The sequence below is a fragment of the Protopterus annectens genome, chromosome 2.part2 (assembly GCF_019279795.1).
Source record: "Protopterus annectens isolate FY-2018-M chromosome 2.part2, PAN1.0, whole genome shotgun sequence".
In the NCBI taxonomy this organism is placed as follows: Eukaryota; Metazoa; Chordata; order Ceratodontiformes; family Protopteridae; genus Protopterus; species Protopterus annectens.
In genome coordinates, this window is record NC_056730.1 from 660,893,772 (window position 1) to 660,911,225 (window position 17,454).

The 17,454-nt window shown below is 36.1% G+C and overlaps 1 protein-coding gene across 1 annotated transcript in view; it reads left to right on the plus strand.

The window, feature by feature from the left end:
- The window catches only part of LOC122795761 (kyphoscoliosis peptidase-like), a 395,881-nt gene that overhangs the window by 261,347 nt on the left and 117,080 nt on the right, over nt 1–17,454 (plus strand). The window contains exon 6 of the mRNA XM_044064081.1: nt 7,341–7,531. Within this exon, the coding sequence (XP_043920016.1) occupies nt 7,341–7,531 (191 nt within the window). The remainder of the gene's footprint in view (nt 1–7,340; nt 7,532–17,454) is intronic.

A 17,454-nucleotide genomic window follows, 5' to 3' on the forward strand; every position in this document is an offset into this window, starting at 1 on the left:
TTATACAAGTCACCCATTCTTTGACTTCTGTTTACAACACATATAACCATAAAGGCAAATTCATGATCACTATGTAATTCTATACGCTTGTACAGTGCATTATGTTCTTTTCTTAACCTTTTATCTGATAGATGCTTAAAAATTCTATCTTTAAGTCTGCAATTTGTTTATCCTACATAATATACAGTGCACTGTTGACAGTTCGCAATATAGACTACATTTTGCATGTTGCAGTCAGCATACATATTCAAAAAATAATTCTTGTTGGTCCTGGGGTGTATAAAACAGTTTTGTTGTAAAATGTGCTTACAGGCTCATCTGTATAGAAAACAAAGTGCAAACCATTGTTACATAGAGGTAAAAAAGTGGCCTAACAAGGTAGATACACAGGTTCAAAAAGCTAATGAAGGTTTGAAAATAAGTTTAACATACAGTAATGATATAAGTGGTATATGTAATATAATTAGAGAAAACTGGAGAATTCTTTTAACAGATGAGAATATAACTAGAGTTGTAGGGACACAACCTAGATTTATTTTTAAAAGAAATAAAAATTTGAAAGATATTTTGTGTCAAGAACCTATGTATTTTCAAAATCCAGGCATTAAGAAGAAGGGAACTTATCCATGCCTACATTGTAAAGCCTGTAAGCACATTTTACAACAAAACTGTTTTATACACCCCAGGACCAACAAGAATTATTTTTTGAATATGTATGCTGACTGCAACATGCAAAATGTAGTCTATATTGTAACCTGTCAACAGTGTACTGCATATTATGTAGGAAAAACAAATTGCAGACTTAAAGATAGAATTTTTAAGCATCTATCAGATAAAAGGTTAAGAAAAGAACATAATGCACTGTACAAGCGTATAGAATTACATAGTGATCATGAATTTGCCTTTATGGTTATATGTGTTGTAAACAGAAGTCAAAGAATGGGTGACTTGTATAATAAAAGTGAATATAAAGAGATGCAATTGATTCTTAGACTGGGAGCTGACAAAGCACCAGGATTAAATGATGTAGTCCGTTTAAAACCAGCTCTAGCAAAAAGGAGGGTAAATTATTGATTTTCATTGGTTGTGTTGTACTATATTAGATACTATACTTTTACTAGTGTTTTATCATCTGATGAAGGGATTTACCCGAAAGCGCTTATGATACTGCTTTTATTGTTTTAATAAAGTGAAGTTACTTCATACACAGCGTGGTAGTACTTGCCTTACTTTTGGATTTACTATTTGTTTTTTTGGCAGTACTTTCAGGGAGGAGTCCTTTACTTTTTGTTCTTCATTATGTTTAACTTGTAGCATGAGAGACAGAGACAAAACACGGGAATGATACTCCCTGATAATACCTCAGGTGTTAAACTGGTATAAAAGCAGAGGTTCAAATTGTCACAGCTGTGCATTTCACGTGACTGCTGTCATACATATGCATAAACTTATACATATATATATATATATATATATATATATATATATATATATATATATATATATATAAAATATACACACACACATATATATATATATATATATATATATATATATATATATACATACATATATATACATGTACATAGCATGCCTCCTCACTCTTAACCCCTACCCCAAAGACAGTCACCTGTATATGTGCCTGATGTGTGATGGTGAGGAAAATGAAAAAAACAATGATTATAGGTTCATAGGTTCATAGGTAGATACTAGGCTATTGGCCCTAGGGCCTATATAAGCCTAGCCAAAAAGGTACCCTGGCTTTCACCAACCAAGAAAATTATTTTCCTGTGCCCCTGTCGAGCAGAGCCACAGAAGTGATCCCCAGGGTGAATTTCCTATCTCCCATCCAATCGTCAAGATTTTCCTTGAGGAGTGCTAATGAGGAGCTTTGTTTGATATAGATAGGCAGTTTGTTCCAGAGTATGGGAAGTGTCTGGGACAGAAATCTATCCCTCCAGCATGTTCTGTTTATTGTGGTGACAAGGTTTAGGTCCCTAGAGCATCTAGCTTGGAGGGACTGGGATTTCTTTAGGTGGAGCATGTCCAACAGCTCTGGGTTTGACATAGCTTTGTATGTTAGGCAGAGATTGCCGCTGAGTAGACGATATGCAACGGAGTAAAGCTGGAGTTTTTTGAGACTGTGTAGGGTATCTGTTTGAGGCCGGTAATCCTCTTTGTGAGGTATTTCTGCAGCCTTTCCAGTTGTTGTAGATGTCTTGTGAGGTACATACCAAAAGGGGTGTTGTACTCTATAATGGGTCTAATGAATGATGAGTAGAGGGGAACAATGACCTCTTTTTTCCTGGATGAAAAACCTTTTGTGATAAGGTGTGCCATGTAGAAGGATTTCCTGACTACTGTGGTGATGCGATTATCAAAGGAGAGACTACTGTCCACCTGTGTCCCAAGGTCTCTTATCACACTTGCAGTGTTAAGTAGACTACCGCCTATGTGGTAGTTCATGGGTACAGAGTTTTTACCAAAAGGGATGACAATGCACTTTTTGGCATTGAGCTTGAGGCCATGGCTTTGACACCAGGGATCTGTCTCAGTGAGGCCCTTTTGTAGGATGTCCACATCGTTAGGAGTTTTGATTATGGCTCCTAGTTTGCAGGCATATGTGAACTTTGTTAGCCAGAGACCTTCTGTGTTAGCCTGTACTTCAGAGAAGTAGATTTCAAACAGGAGAGGACCCAGGACTGAACCCTGTGGTACTCCACTTGTCACTGGTCTGAAGTCGGATTTGGAGTCTGCTACTTTCACAGTGTGGGTTCTGTCAGTGAGCCAGTTGGCAACCCATCTTGTGACATAGTTATTTATACCTAGTTTAGTGATTATATATAAAATTATAGTAGTGTATTCCACTTTGTTGCTCCTACACAGTACACTGCCCCTGCACAAGCTATAGTAACCTTCTTTGTACATCTCTGACTTCTGTGAGAAAAGTAAAAGAAGTAATGACCACACTGTTAACAGCCCAAACACAAGTTGTAATGACTTCCCTTCTGCATGATTCTAAGGTTTGATTGTGATGAAAATTAAAGAAGTAATAAACACACACGCCCCAGCCCTGTCCTATAAAACATATAGCAACCTTCAGTACACACATCTGAGCAGAGCTGGTTTTAGAATGGGTGTGGTTGATGGATAGACTACCCGCAAATCCATGTCAAAATCCACTTCTACAATCTGGGATGTGGGGGCCACTAGACTCCTAAAATATCTAAGTGTGTGAATGCTCTGTGATATATTTTATGCCTCATGTTTGAAATATAATTATTTGTTAAGTGTATTTTTTACTACTACCCACAAGAGTAATATATGTGTCTTGGCATTATTGTTTGTATGCATAGATAAAAATAAATGGTATTTTACACACACACGCACACGCACACACACACACACACACACACACACACACACACACACACACACACACACACACACACACACACACACAAACATTTTACTTGCTGCATGTTTTGAGATTATGGGGTTAACCAGAGCATTGGATAGACACATACACAGAGAGGGATTTCATGCAGACCTTACATAACCAAGAATTCAACAAGTGCAAAGCAATGTGAGATGACAATACTCCTTACTGTGCCCCAGTGACAATGAACACTTGCTTTCACACATCCTCTTCCTGCCAAACCACCAAAGATAGCCACCTATCATGTGTAAGTTCTGTGTTTGTGATGGTAAGTGAAAGAAAATATGGCCAGCTTGTTACTTTTAAATACACTGCAACCCCCCCCCCCCCCCCACACACACACACACACACACACTATTAAAAGAAGGGAAGTGTTGATGATGCTTGCACTAGATAGTGTCATAGGACAATACTAGACTATTGGCCCAGAGGCCCTTATAAGCTTAGTCAAGACTTTCACCCATGTTTCCACAAAGTCAGCACCTGTTTCCCCTGTCCAGGAGGGACATAGGTGGGACCTGGGCATGTATTTTCTGTTTCCCATCCAGTTGTCCAGGTTCCTCTTAATGAAAGCTAGTGAGCACTTTTTTCAGCAAATAGCAATACATTGAACAACACTGGTACTGCTACACTAGCTCAGTAGCTGCTGTTTAGCAATCATCAAACAACAGCAGGGTAAGTCACTTTTATTTACCCTATTGAGGAGTGATACATACCTGTCAAAGTCTCTGATTTTACAGACTGTCCCTGATTTTGCCACATAATTTTGCTCTGTCCTTGATAAAAAAAAATGATTTGTTGGTAAATCATTCAAGTTAAAAGTCTTTTGGCTTTTCCCGGTTAGGAGACACCACAGCGGAACTCCGGTCCGCTCATGATTGGCAGTGGATTTTTATGGTGTTGAGTTGCCAGCCTGACGCCCAACCTTCAAAGAAGGCATGCCCATTCGCGCTCACACCTACCTGCATGTCTTTAGCGTCACTCGACCGTGGGGAGGACATGGAGACTCCACACAGAAGGCGCCCCAGACAAGAATCAAACAGGAGAACCTCTTGCTGTGAGGTGACAATGCTAACTGCTACAGATTACAGTCAATAAATCCAGACATCAGAGTTTCATACTTCTTATTGTCCCAAAATGCATGTTGATGCAACATGTTTTATTCTATTATTTTTAAGTGAATGAGAGTATTTAAAACATGTTCCTGATTTTGAGCATTTATTGTGCTATTACTTTTAGCTTTGCCCAGAAAACAAAGAAGTTGAGTTATAGTATCTAGTGTTCCATCAGTGTTTATAAAACTCCCTGAAAGAGAAAACCATCCCTGAAGATCAAAAGCATTGACTCTTTTTAAAATCCAAGGTATGCACTGAGATCAGTCACTCTGGGCTTCTGATCTCCAGCTCTTTCCTTGTTCATGTTCATTCACTGATTATAAGCTTTATCCTAACAGGGTCATAGCACAGTCCTGTTTTGGTAAAAGAGCGTAACTGGAAAATGAATACACATTTTTCTCCTCATTTTTCCTCAGCCAGCAGCAGCTATTGTAGGGCTCCCTCACATTCAAGGATGATTAAAGGGGCCCACTAAAGCCACAGGTATTGCAGCTGCCTAAAGCTGGATGTTAGTTTTAATGTAGAGAATGTCCACAAACAAGATTTAACTATTCCACGGGCACTATGTCAGTGGTAAAACATTTAATGAAATTGTGGAATCTTTTACTTGACAAAATACTATTACTATAACCAGAGATATCTTTGAATTTTAAAGGTGATATAAGTAAGTTATTATTACCCACCTGGTTTATTAAGTACACACGACTGGTATAATATTTTGTTGGCTTGACAGAGATGGTACATAATATCAAATAAGATAACTTGCTGTGGTTAGGGAAGGGGGCCCTGAGCAACTCACAGGGTTTGTTGGTAAGTAAAGCTGGCTGTGCACAAAGTAAATACAAAATGGCAATGTACTTCGATTCAACTGCTGTTAAGATGAATCTGACTGCACATAGAGTGATGTTCCACTTGCAGAGACTTCTAATATACAACTGAAATGAGAAGTCCCACATTAATATCTGGTCCAGAATGAATCAACCACGTCCTGATGGTGAAGGTTATATTATATCGATATTTGTCCATTCTGAAAAAAAATCATCAGTGTATTTCTATAGAACAAAGACATTCAAATGTCTAATGAAAGGCCCTGTTTTATAATTAGTTAGTTTTGACAGCCATACATTAGATGTACTTTGCAAGACAGGAGTAAAAATAAAAATAGGCATTTTCCTACTACATATCCATGGGGGCACCACCAGTAACCTTCTCACTAATGGGACTCGTACAGTATGTCTTTACAGCTTGTATATGACCTTAACTATTGCACTGCTTTAAAATACAGAATGACTGGAGGGATCTTCAGTCTGCAGTATCCAAATTTAAACGCCAAAGTTCCCAAGGCATCTGTCACTGAGCAATATTGTGCTAATTATGGCATACACTCTCACACTAGGATTGACCTCCAAGTCATTAGAAACTTTTACAGAACATTTCCAAAATCTGGGACTGACCATTAGTATCAAGAAAAACAAACTGTTCTGAAAGAAATTCAGAGCCTTGTAAATGACCTTCAGTGATTCACATATGAGTGACAGGCATTTATTTACCGTCCATCAACAGCTACATTCCCCTATCAAAGACCATAGACACTGAGACACAGGATAGGTTACAGCTTGCTACAGTTTCAGTTAGGAAACAGCTTTGCTGCATTTCACTGATCATTGTCTATTAAAGTCTGTATGTACTCAGTAATACCATTTTGTTATCATTTTTGCTTTTATTTACAAACACAGATCCTAAACCTTTTACTGATTTCACCTAGGAAACTAGAGAAGTACCACCTATGATGCTTCTGGAAACTTCTTGACATCATGCAGGTAGACAACTACTAGCACCTTATAGGTTAAATGTATGTTAAATACGAAGGCAGGGACTCTATGGGCCATTTTTGATATATCTGTTGACACTTTTTTTTTTTACTACAGTTTTAAAATAAATTAAGACCTGTGTGTGTGTGTGTGTGTGTGTGTGTGTGTGTGTGTGTGTGTGTGTGTGTGTGTGTGTGTGTGTGTGTGTGTGTGTGTGTGGTCTATATCATGTTGCTGAACTTTTAAAAGTTCGGACGCCATATGGTCTACACCATATGATCGAACTTTTAAAAGTTTGAACGTTTCATGGAGAACTCTGTACAGTGCAGAATGGGAAGATTTCCCTTATTGCACTGTAGTATGAGTTGATATATTTAAAGAGCGGGGGGGTGTGGGAGGTGCAGGGGGGCTTGCCCCCCTTTTTAAACCATTCAGGTAGGTCTTTCCCTTTGGTTTATTTTTTTTATTACATTTTCAAACTTTTAAAAGTTCGATCATATGGTGTTGACCATATGACGTTCAAACTTTTAAAAGTTTGATTATGTAATATAGACATGTGTTTGTGTGTGTGTGTGTGTGTGTGTGTGTGTGTGTGTGTGTGTGTGTGTGTGTGTGTGTGTGTGTGTGCATGCGCGCACGTGTTTGTGTACCTGCGACATTGTTATCAGTAATAAGGAAGTATACGTGCGCACATTATCTGTCCTTTAAAAAACATCTAAGGAAATGTTCCCATTTCCTATACACACACACATACACATAAACACATACATATATAAATGTAATTCTTCTAAGTGTGTGAATAACTAGGTACTTAAAATGATATTCATGCTGTGGTTTACTATTTCCACTTTATGCAAAATTTTGATTTGTCCAAGTGTTGAGTGATTTAACTCAATCACAAAAATAATTTTCTTTCTTTTTCTGTCTGTCCCTCCCTCCTACCACAACCACTGCCTTTATCTCTCACTTTTCCAGGTATGATGAATTTTATTTTCTACCAGATCCTGAGGAATTTATTGAATCCCATTGGCCAGAGGACTCAAAATGGCAACTTTTGAAAGATAATGTTTCACTGGAAGAGTTTGAAAGAAGAGTGTTCAAAACTTCAGAATTCTTTAAACTTGGTCTCACTTCTCATTTTCCCCAAGATTCTTTTATACAGACTGGTAAGTTAAAGTATTTTCTTGTTGGCCAATAAAGGAAAGAAAGTCACCCCAAGTGGTGTAGAGGGGCAAAGGCTTGACTATTTGTATGGCCCAGGTGGCCCAAGTTTGATTAGTAGCTCAGAAATCCATCTGATGTAGGTGGCACGGGAGGATAAGCATGTCTGTTGGGGGGGGGGTAGATCCATCCGCACATTGCCACAATGCCTCAAAGCAGGAGGGTGATGCAAACATGTGTTCTAGAGCAGGGCATTAAGCACACCAAGCCTCCATCTAATGGTAGCCTAGAGCACATGTGTGCAGAAACACAAATTTAGAAGTTACTATGGACCTCTGCAGTGACATAGATTGCACATCTCCCTGCCCAGGGGTGGTGTTAGAGCAATTACAAATGCCATTCTTGCCAGAAAGGTAGTGAGGGGACAAAGCACTAAATGACTATTACATCTCTTACCGTATCACTGGATGAAATTCCCATTGTAGGAGAAAAATTGGCTATATCTGACACGGGGAGAACCTTAATTATCAGTAGACACAGAACAAAATTCAGCAGCAAAAGTGAAAATGCTATGAAGTACAGCAGACCTATACAGTTAGAGGGTTAACAAACCTCTATTTTACCAAAAATTTAAAAGAAAGAGCACTTACAATTACAAAGAAGTTAGGTGGGGGTATACAGAAATGCATTTACCGTCAAGATGATGTTACTACTACAGAAAGTGCATTTATAAATGTAAGATCTGACAATGAATTAGGAAAGTCTACTATTTCTGAATAAGTGGAATGAAGAGAGTTAAATAGTCATTTCCAATAAACAATGGCTATATATATGAACTATATGAAATATATGAACATAGGCAAACACATATTGTTGGGTAATGATTAACACATGCTGCTACAGTAAGTAAACAATATTTTAACAAAGAACTAAGAATTCAGTTTACTTTTACTACCAAATGTATTCAGAAAACTTTTGCCATTCACTACAGAATCTGTGTTGCTTAAACAGCAGTTTGCTACAAAATAACTCTAGACAACTGTTATAGCCAAAAGGCCATGAGACCAGTGCATGATTTTTAAAATACAGGCTACTTTTTATGTAATACAAATACCAAGTTCTAAATGCTGGACATTTAGAGTTCTGAGCAGAGACCATATGTCTTGGGTTGTATTGTAGATGGTATGTGTGCATGTTGTATACTGTTAACTCCGTAAACATGTTTATTTATTCCACTGATTTATTCCATATGATCAGAATGCTTATCCTATGTTTCATCAAGAATCAGTCCAAACAACCTTCATTCAGGTAAAATAAACTAACCAAAAAAATTACAGGGGTGCTCTCCACCACTATGTGGGTGGTTTGGTTCCTAACCACACACATACATACACACACACACACACACACACATATATATATATATATATATATATATATATATATATATATATATATATATATATATATATATATATATATATATATATATATTTATATATAAAACTACACTGTTATTTAACCATGACATAAAAAACTAAAACCCTAAACATTCACAATCAACAGCTACTGCACAAATACAGATCACTCCAGCAGTGATATCTTATGTAATAAGCAATCAGAGAGTTCAAAACTGGGGAAAAAATTGCAAATTCATTATTTTAAACTCATCTTCACATTATACTTGACCAAAGGAAAACAAGTGGCACTGGCAATTCCCATCCATGCAGTTACATTTTACATAAACTACTAATTTGTCAGTGACTGTACAAATATAGTATCCAGAATAATTTCTGAAGTTCACTTATACTTGGACTTAAAAATGTTTATATTTTTCTTTGAATTTTCAGTTCACACTTATGCAGACAAGATTATGAGGATACTTAAGTGTGCCCAGTTCCTGGGTGCTCTACACCCACAACTTTAGGACAGTAACATATACTAAGTCCGGCAGTCTGCACTTAAAATGAAATAGTCTGTTTTTATCTATATAATTTCCATTTGGATCCCACCACAAATTTTATGTTGACCAGAGAAACCTAATCCTTCAGTGAAAGCTTGACATACCTTGCATTACACCAATTTAAAAAAATAAACATGTTTTACTGTTGCTGTGACATTGCTTGCACATCTCACAATGTTGCACCCATAAATTTCATTGTATGCAGCAGAGACAATGCATTCCAATGATTTGATGCGCTTTAGCTCTCTAAAATTACAAACCAGTTTAATCAGTACAGAATATGTACGTATGCAGTTAACTTGTTCATTGTTATTCAGTGAACATTTAACCAAAAGGAGCAACTTAAACACTCTTTATCAGCATGGCTAAAACGTTTCAATATAGCATCTATGTGATACTACCCACTTCAGTGGTTATTCTGCACTCATTATTAAGTTGTTTCAAAACATGAGTGTCCTCAGCAACCACAAAAAACATATTTCATGATAGAAGTATACAATGCAATGTCAGGCTTCATAAGAAGAAGGTGTACTATATGAATACAGCAATTATAAGCCATTGCAGTTAACATCTGCCAAAGCTATGAGCCTGCATTTAGTATTGCATATTTCCAATTAACTTTGGCAATTTCAGTAGTATGAACAATAAATTGAAAAAATAAACATTTCTTTATAAAACTTTATGGATGGAGTAGCCATCAAAATTCTCCTCTGCAGGCAAAAATAATGTTTGGCTGTTGTTAAGTATTGACTGCTTTGGGCAGTTATGAAATCACGCTTTACAATAAACGTATACAGTGCTAGTATATGGTACGTCAGTGACAGTTAATGCTAGGATCCACTCGTGAAGGAGACATCTTGGACCTGGTAGCCCAATCAGTGAGGAAAAGGCAGCAGAGAAGGAGGAAGACAAAGAACAGGAGAAATTAAAGTAGAAGGAAGAATTAATGATATCCAAAAATAAAGTGGCAAACTGAAATGGGGTAGCCAAAAAAAGGGAAATAAAATATTTAATAAGTACATAAAAGAGGAAACAAAGAAAAAGGTGGATAGCAAAGCTAAAATCAGTGTAGGCAAGTATGTAAGGATGTTGGAAAATACACAGCTGCCAAAAAAGCGCTTCTGCTCATATTCATAGGGGAGTTACCAAAATCAGCCAAAGCCTGTAAAAGCTGATGGGACTTTACAAAAGTCATGAGCTGAAACATGTTTTAAATCAATCTGAAGAACAAGTAACAGCTCCATTTGCACATACTGACATTAGCTTTTGATGTTAAGTGAAAAAAAAAGTGTATTTGTGTGACATACTTGTCATAACTAAATATTCCAGGGAAAGCCTTTTATATCAGTACTTGCTGATTTTAGACTTGCTTTAAATAAGATGCCTTAACTATTTATTCATCACAAATGAAGGGCTAGAAAAATATATAAAATGAACAACAGCAAAATTGGAGACCAAGTTGCTACACCGCAAATTGAAACAACAAAGCCAGTGTAAAAATAAGGTTCTGTATTTATTCTCTAGCGCCTCGGCCACAGTAAGCCTTCAAGGAGTAACACATAACACAGACAAAAGTGTTTATATAGCATTAGCTATTAACAGCAATCAAACAGTCAAACAATTAAATCATTAAAGTTAATTAAAATACAATTCAAACAAATTTAAAGTGCATTCAGGCAAATCAAATAACACTTCTCCAGCAACAATCTGTATTCAAGCCCCTAAGAATTAGGGTTTCATACTTCAAAATAAAAATAGTTTCTTTTTTTAACAGTGCATTCTTAATCAAATTCTCATTTAGTTCACTTATAAAAACCTATTCTAAAATAGTTGCTGTTAAACTATCACATTTACCATCATGACATTCATAAAAATGCTGAGCTAAAGGACTCTCTAATTTTTTTACCCTAATATCCCTCAGATGTTCTAATAGTCTCACCTTAAACATTCTTTTCGTTTGGCCAATATAAAACTTATTACAGCCACATCTGATGGCATATATCACTCTCTCAGTTCTACAACTATACTGGCCATTTGATTATACTCAATATTATTTATATAAGGAAAAAAATTGATTACATAAGGGCAAACACTACACTTCCCACATGATAACATCCCTCTACTCTTAATTTGGTAGTGCAATTTTTCATCAGGTTTATGGAATCTAGTGTGCACTATCATATCCTTCACATTTCTACCCCTCTTATAAGAGAACATTAACTTTTTTTCAACTAAACCCTTCAATTCAAAATAATTTTTTAAAAAGTCCCAAAAATGTAAAATACATTTTTTGATATTCTCACTACAAATATTATAAGTAGAAACCATAAATATCTTTTCCACTTCTTTATAATTCTTAATATCATTTCTACACTTATTTATACATAATGGCCCCTTATTAAACCTATTATTAAAAATCTTATTGATATCTAAATCAATCAACTGTATATCATATTGTCTTTTTCAAACATATTCCTAGTACATAATATTTAATTCATAAATGTATTATCATCATTACATAACCGAGAAATTCTCAAAAATTCACCATATGGTAAGGCTTCAAGGGTATGTTTAGGGTGACAACTGGTGCCCATCAAAAATTCATTTGGTAAATCAAATTTTCTATGTATGCTAGTGATGACATGTTGTCCTGAAATACCCTGTAGATTAATATCTAAAAAAAGAAACAGTTGATCCACACTGTATACCATCAAAACATATATTAAACCTATTTATTTGAATATCCTGTATAAATGCATTCACTAAATGCTTACCCCTTCACATAAAAAAATTAAATCATCAATAAATCTAAAGTAAAATTTTACATGATTTTTCATAAAACAATTAGTATAAATACATTCTTTTTCAACTAATCCCATAAAAATGTTAGCATACATTGGTGCAAAGGGCGCACCCATTGCTGTACCTTGGATCTGATGAAAAATTTGATTATCAAAGTAAAAATAATTATTTTCTAAACAAAACTTCAATAAATCTAAAACATAATGTGTTAACGGAAAATCTCCCATCTGTTTATGTACTGCTTCAATTCCAAATACATGTTTAATATTGGTATAGAGACTCTTAACATCTAGAGTCAGCCAGTACATACTGTCTACCCAAATCACATTTTTAATTTTACGAAGAAAATCAAATGAATCTTGTATGTAAGACGGAAGTTTCTGGGCTTCCTTTAACAATACTTGATGCAAAACAACTCCCAAATTATGTAGAAAGTATCTACTAGCCGAAACTATAGGTCTACCCGGAGGATTCCTACTATCTTTATGAATCTTGGGTAAGCAGTAAAAATAAGCTGGACCAGAGTCCTCCACACTTAATTTGTTCTTAACATCAGCTTCCAACCAATATCCTAGTCTCAAACCTCTCTGTATTAGACAGGTATACTTATTTTTAGCCTGTTTAACAAAATCTTCTGTAACTACACAATATACTGTATCATCACTCAATAAATCTAAGCACATTTTATAATATTGTGTATAATGCATAATTATAATTTTATTTCCTTTGTCTGATGGTTTCACAATTAATTCCTTCTGTTTAGAAAAATTAACTAGTTCAGACCATTCCCTTTTAGATAAATTATAATTAACCTGTGTCAAATCTAAGTTATTTATCAACAAATTAACTTCAAATTCAACCATCACATGAAAACTATTTATACCTTCATGTGAAGAAGGTGGCATATAAGTACTCTTAGTATTTACTCTCAAAGTGTCTATAACACAATAGGCATTTAAGTCACTCTCACAGGATACAAAAGATTCATTAGAGTCTAAATCTGAAACATAATCATCAGTAGTATATGTATCATTCAATGCAGTTTCCACACCAACATTCAAAGAAGGTGAACAGTGAAAATAATACCATAAATATAATTTGCGCACAAATCTGAACAATTCTATTTTAAACTCATATTTCTTAGGTAAAACAGTGGGTACAAATTTCAATCCATGATTCAATACAGCATAAATACTATCATTTAACTGATATCCAGATAAATTAATTACAATATTAGATCCAGAACATAAATTAATACCATTTTGTCCTTTTGTTGTCACGCCATTGGCATGGGGGCCCTACCCTTTGCTGTTCCTGATCCAAAAAACTTCTCTTCTGTTGCCTACCATATGTCCTTGGTGGACGAAAATGTTCAGAGAAATAAAAGTCATCCACTGGTGATGGCAAAGGTGGAAAATCATGGTTCATTATATTATCCACATCTTGTCGGACTGCTGGGCTCACAGGCAGGTTAACATTATTACCAGTTCTATCTTTAAACCAGCCAGCATCATTACGACGAGCTTTGGAACGTGAACGCTGATTGGGTCCCCTGAAGTAGGCAGCACCTTTTTCAAAATCACGGAGATCTCTCTGTATTTTATACATTTTCTGTTCAAGGACTCTCTTTTCTTGTGAGTTTAATTTGTCTCTAATATCATGAAGACAAGACTCAAATTTCGCCCTGTCTAAAGCAGACATTAAGTTAGAACAAACATTATTAATATCTTTTTTAATGTTGGATAGTTTAATGGTATCTCTCTCAATCAGAATATTAAGCCATTCCCTTGAGCAGAAAAATATATACCCCGGTTCAAATATCATTGCAATTGATTTGCTACTATTAATCTTTAAACCATTAAGACTGCTTCATTCTAAAAAAGGGTTGTGTTTATTCTAAAGATATGCATGATAATCTAGAGATGTTAACATTACACCAAATCTACACCAATTAGCGGTAAACTCATAAAAGAAGAATACCAGACAACAAAGGCCCAAGAAATGGTGCCTCTGGGTTTAAGTAAGTGATTACTCCATATAAAAATAGTGCTAATACCCAATAGCATCTTTAATTCTTCTAGCAAAACTTATGTAACGTGTGTTAAACATTCAGTGCAATAATTAATTACTATAACTCTGTTAGCCCAGCTCTATGGCACAGAGGGATAAAGCCCTGACTGTGGCCTAGGCAACCTGTGTTGAACTAGAGGCATGGCGAAGCTTGAAGAGCCTGGTGCAGGATGGTATGAGAATGAGTGATCATTGATGATAAGCCCATTCTGGGGCAATTTCGTTTGAAGTACCATTGCACTGACCTCAGCAGGAATTCTGTGGTATAGCCGGCGGCATTACGTCAGTATGACATCACGTTGCAAGTAAGCAAGGTACTTGCACCATTCCAAGTAGCAATAATTGTCAAGGTCATGGCTGCTGCAGACAAAGGTTAGACCAGGAAGGGAGAGGAAGTCACATGATTGGTAGGGTGACCTGTTCCCTAACACCTGACTTTCACCTCTAGAGCAAACAACTGGGGCTTATAAGCCTGTCACCTTGGCTAGAGAACAAGCAGGCCATAAGACTTTTACCATGTCTAGAGAATGAATGGGTCTGATTATCACACCATAGGAGTAAGAAGCATGTCAACTGGGTGCCAAAAGGTGAACCACGGGGCACTTTCCACAACTTAAATATAAACAGACAAATGTAATAATGTCAGCAGTAATATGTTATCATTAAAATATGTTACTTGAATCCAGATTCACATCCGAAATGGGTGAAGGGCTGAAGATTATTCATACTACTTTAAGAAAAAACCCCATTAGATTTGTTGTTATGGTAAGTATGTCATACAGCTTTCAGACTGTTGTAGCATTATTCACTCTTTTGGGCAGAATTTCAAGTAGTTTGTAGAGTAATCCAGCAAAGCTGGCTGACGAGACCGGATCCCCTGCAGCAGTGGCATACGACAGCTTACACTCCTCTTAGACCCGTCATCTGTCTTGTAGCGTTTGTTAGATATGAGAATATTTGGTCAGTTCCCAGCTTTGCAAACATCATAAGCTGAAACATGTTTTTTTCTAATTAAGGAGAAGAAGTGGTAGCAGCTCCAGCTGCATGTACCTTGTCAGTACCTTACAGTGTTTTTGTTGCAAATGTCATAATGAAAGGCAGAGCATCAGCATTCCGATATAATGCAATATATATAGGCATGCAGTTCACCAAATACAATACAAGCTGCAACATTTAGATGTGTTCCTAGATTCCAGAATATGTAACTTGATAAAGGAAAATTTGCAGATTTGTTTTGGTGTATGTACACCGACAAAGTACAGCTGTGTACATGGAGGTACAACTTTTATGTACAATAGCCAAGTAGTACTCAGTGCAGCATTGGTAGATTATATAATAGCTTTAACATGAATATACTTTTTAACATTTACATGAGGTGAAGCTGTTAGTCTTGTGACTCTTGCCTGAGATTTTAACAGTATTCTAGGTACATCGGCAGATAATCAGTGTTTGATGTTTTACATTATTGCAGGTTGGGCATGTGGCTGTTTGTTGTAGAAGTATTAATTTTATCTTGAAGTCTTTATCCAGGTGTCAATTTCTAATGGAATTTGGGAGTCTGTCCCATAGTTTGGGGTATACACAAGATGATCAGTAGAGCAATACCTCTCAACTGTCCAGACTTTCACAGAATGTCCCGATTTTTGCCTCATATTTATGATGTGTTCCTCATAAAATTTGTTTTCTGGCAATTCATTAAAGATTTAAGTCACTGAATAATGACATACATTTGAGTTTCAGACTTCATATGCTTTGGAAAATGCAGACTTCAATTTATCAAACACACTAGGAACAAATAAAAACATAAAAGATCAGGTAACTATTTACTGGAACTTAACTATTTAGAAGAACTTAGTACTAAGAAAATATACCCCCCCAAACTTCAGATCACCTTTAGAATATTTCTCACTGGGGGACAGAGAGTTCAGAATATTTATGAACAATATAAAATATTAATGCCCGATTCATAACTAGCTAAGTCAGAGAGTATATTTATACATGAGCCAGTGTAACCACTGCTCTGCATATTTACTCCATGACTTCTTGACTCTCCCTGCTATCCAGTTTATCCATACTTTGTATTACATTATCTATACTTGGAGTTTGATCAATTTTCCATTTCCATGTTATAGCCGTCTTAGCCACAGTCATTAATACAAATAAAGTTGCACTTTCCCTACTTGTGCAATGAATCCGAAGACCATACCCCAAAAAGAATAATAATCTAGATATGTCTATATTTCTACATAGCATCCCATTTATCTGCTGAGATAATTCTGCCTTGGACAGGACCAAAAAATATCCCCAAGTGCCAAAATTACATAAATTACATTCACAGCATATTGTGTCTATATTTGGGAACATCTGTGCCTATCTTTGTGGAGTGTAAAAATATCTGTGCGAACACTCTTAAGCAAATATTCTAAATCTCCTAGAATTTGTTCAATACCATAGCAATTAATATCCACTACCATGCATCACGTGGTCTTATAGCTAGCATTACTTCACAATCTTCTTTACATTTCTGCTTGACCTATGAAGTGATATCTTTTAAAGGGCTTATGTGCTCACCTAGCCAAGCCTCTAACATCTTGCTCCTGATATAAGCAATGCTAGGGGGGCTGCAGTACCAATGAATTGCATAAGCGCCATTTGCCTAGCCACAAACACCAGCTACCCATATTATAGTAGTAATGCATTATTTAAGCTACACATTTACTCTGTGTCGCTCATGTGGTCAGGATAAAACAGACGAACATTTCTGGGTTCTGTTCAAGCAGCTTTATTATACACAAACACATCAGAAATGAGGCTTTGTGACTTAAGCTTAAATAAACTTAGAAACAGACTGACTACCACACTCATACATGTTAACACTCTGGCAGTTCTCTCAAAATGGCATTGCTGCCTGTACATGCTCTGTATTTATATGCACGTGCTACATCTGGAAATGCTTCTTAAAGGTACATACACACACTCTGATCAACACTCTGTTTATACACAAGTTGTCCAGTTGCCAACACCACATTTGCTTCCAGAAAGCACCTTCCTCCATCTCTTCCATTCCATTTCCCCTTCTAGACATGGATTATT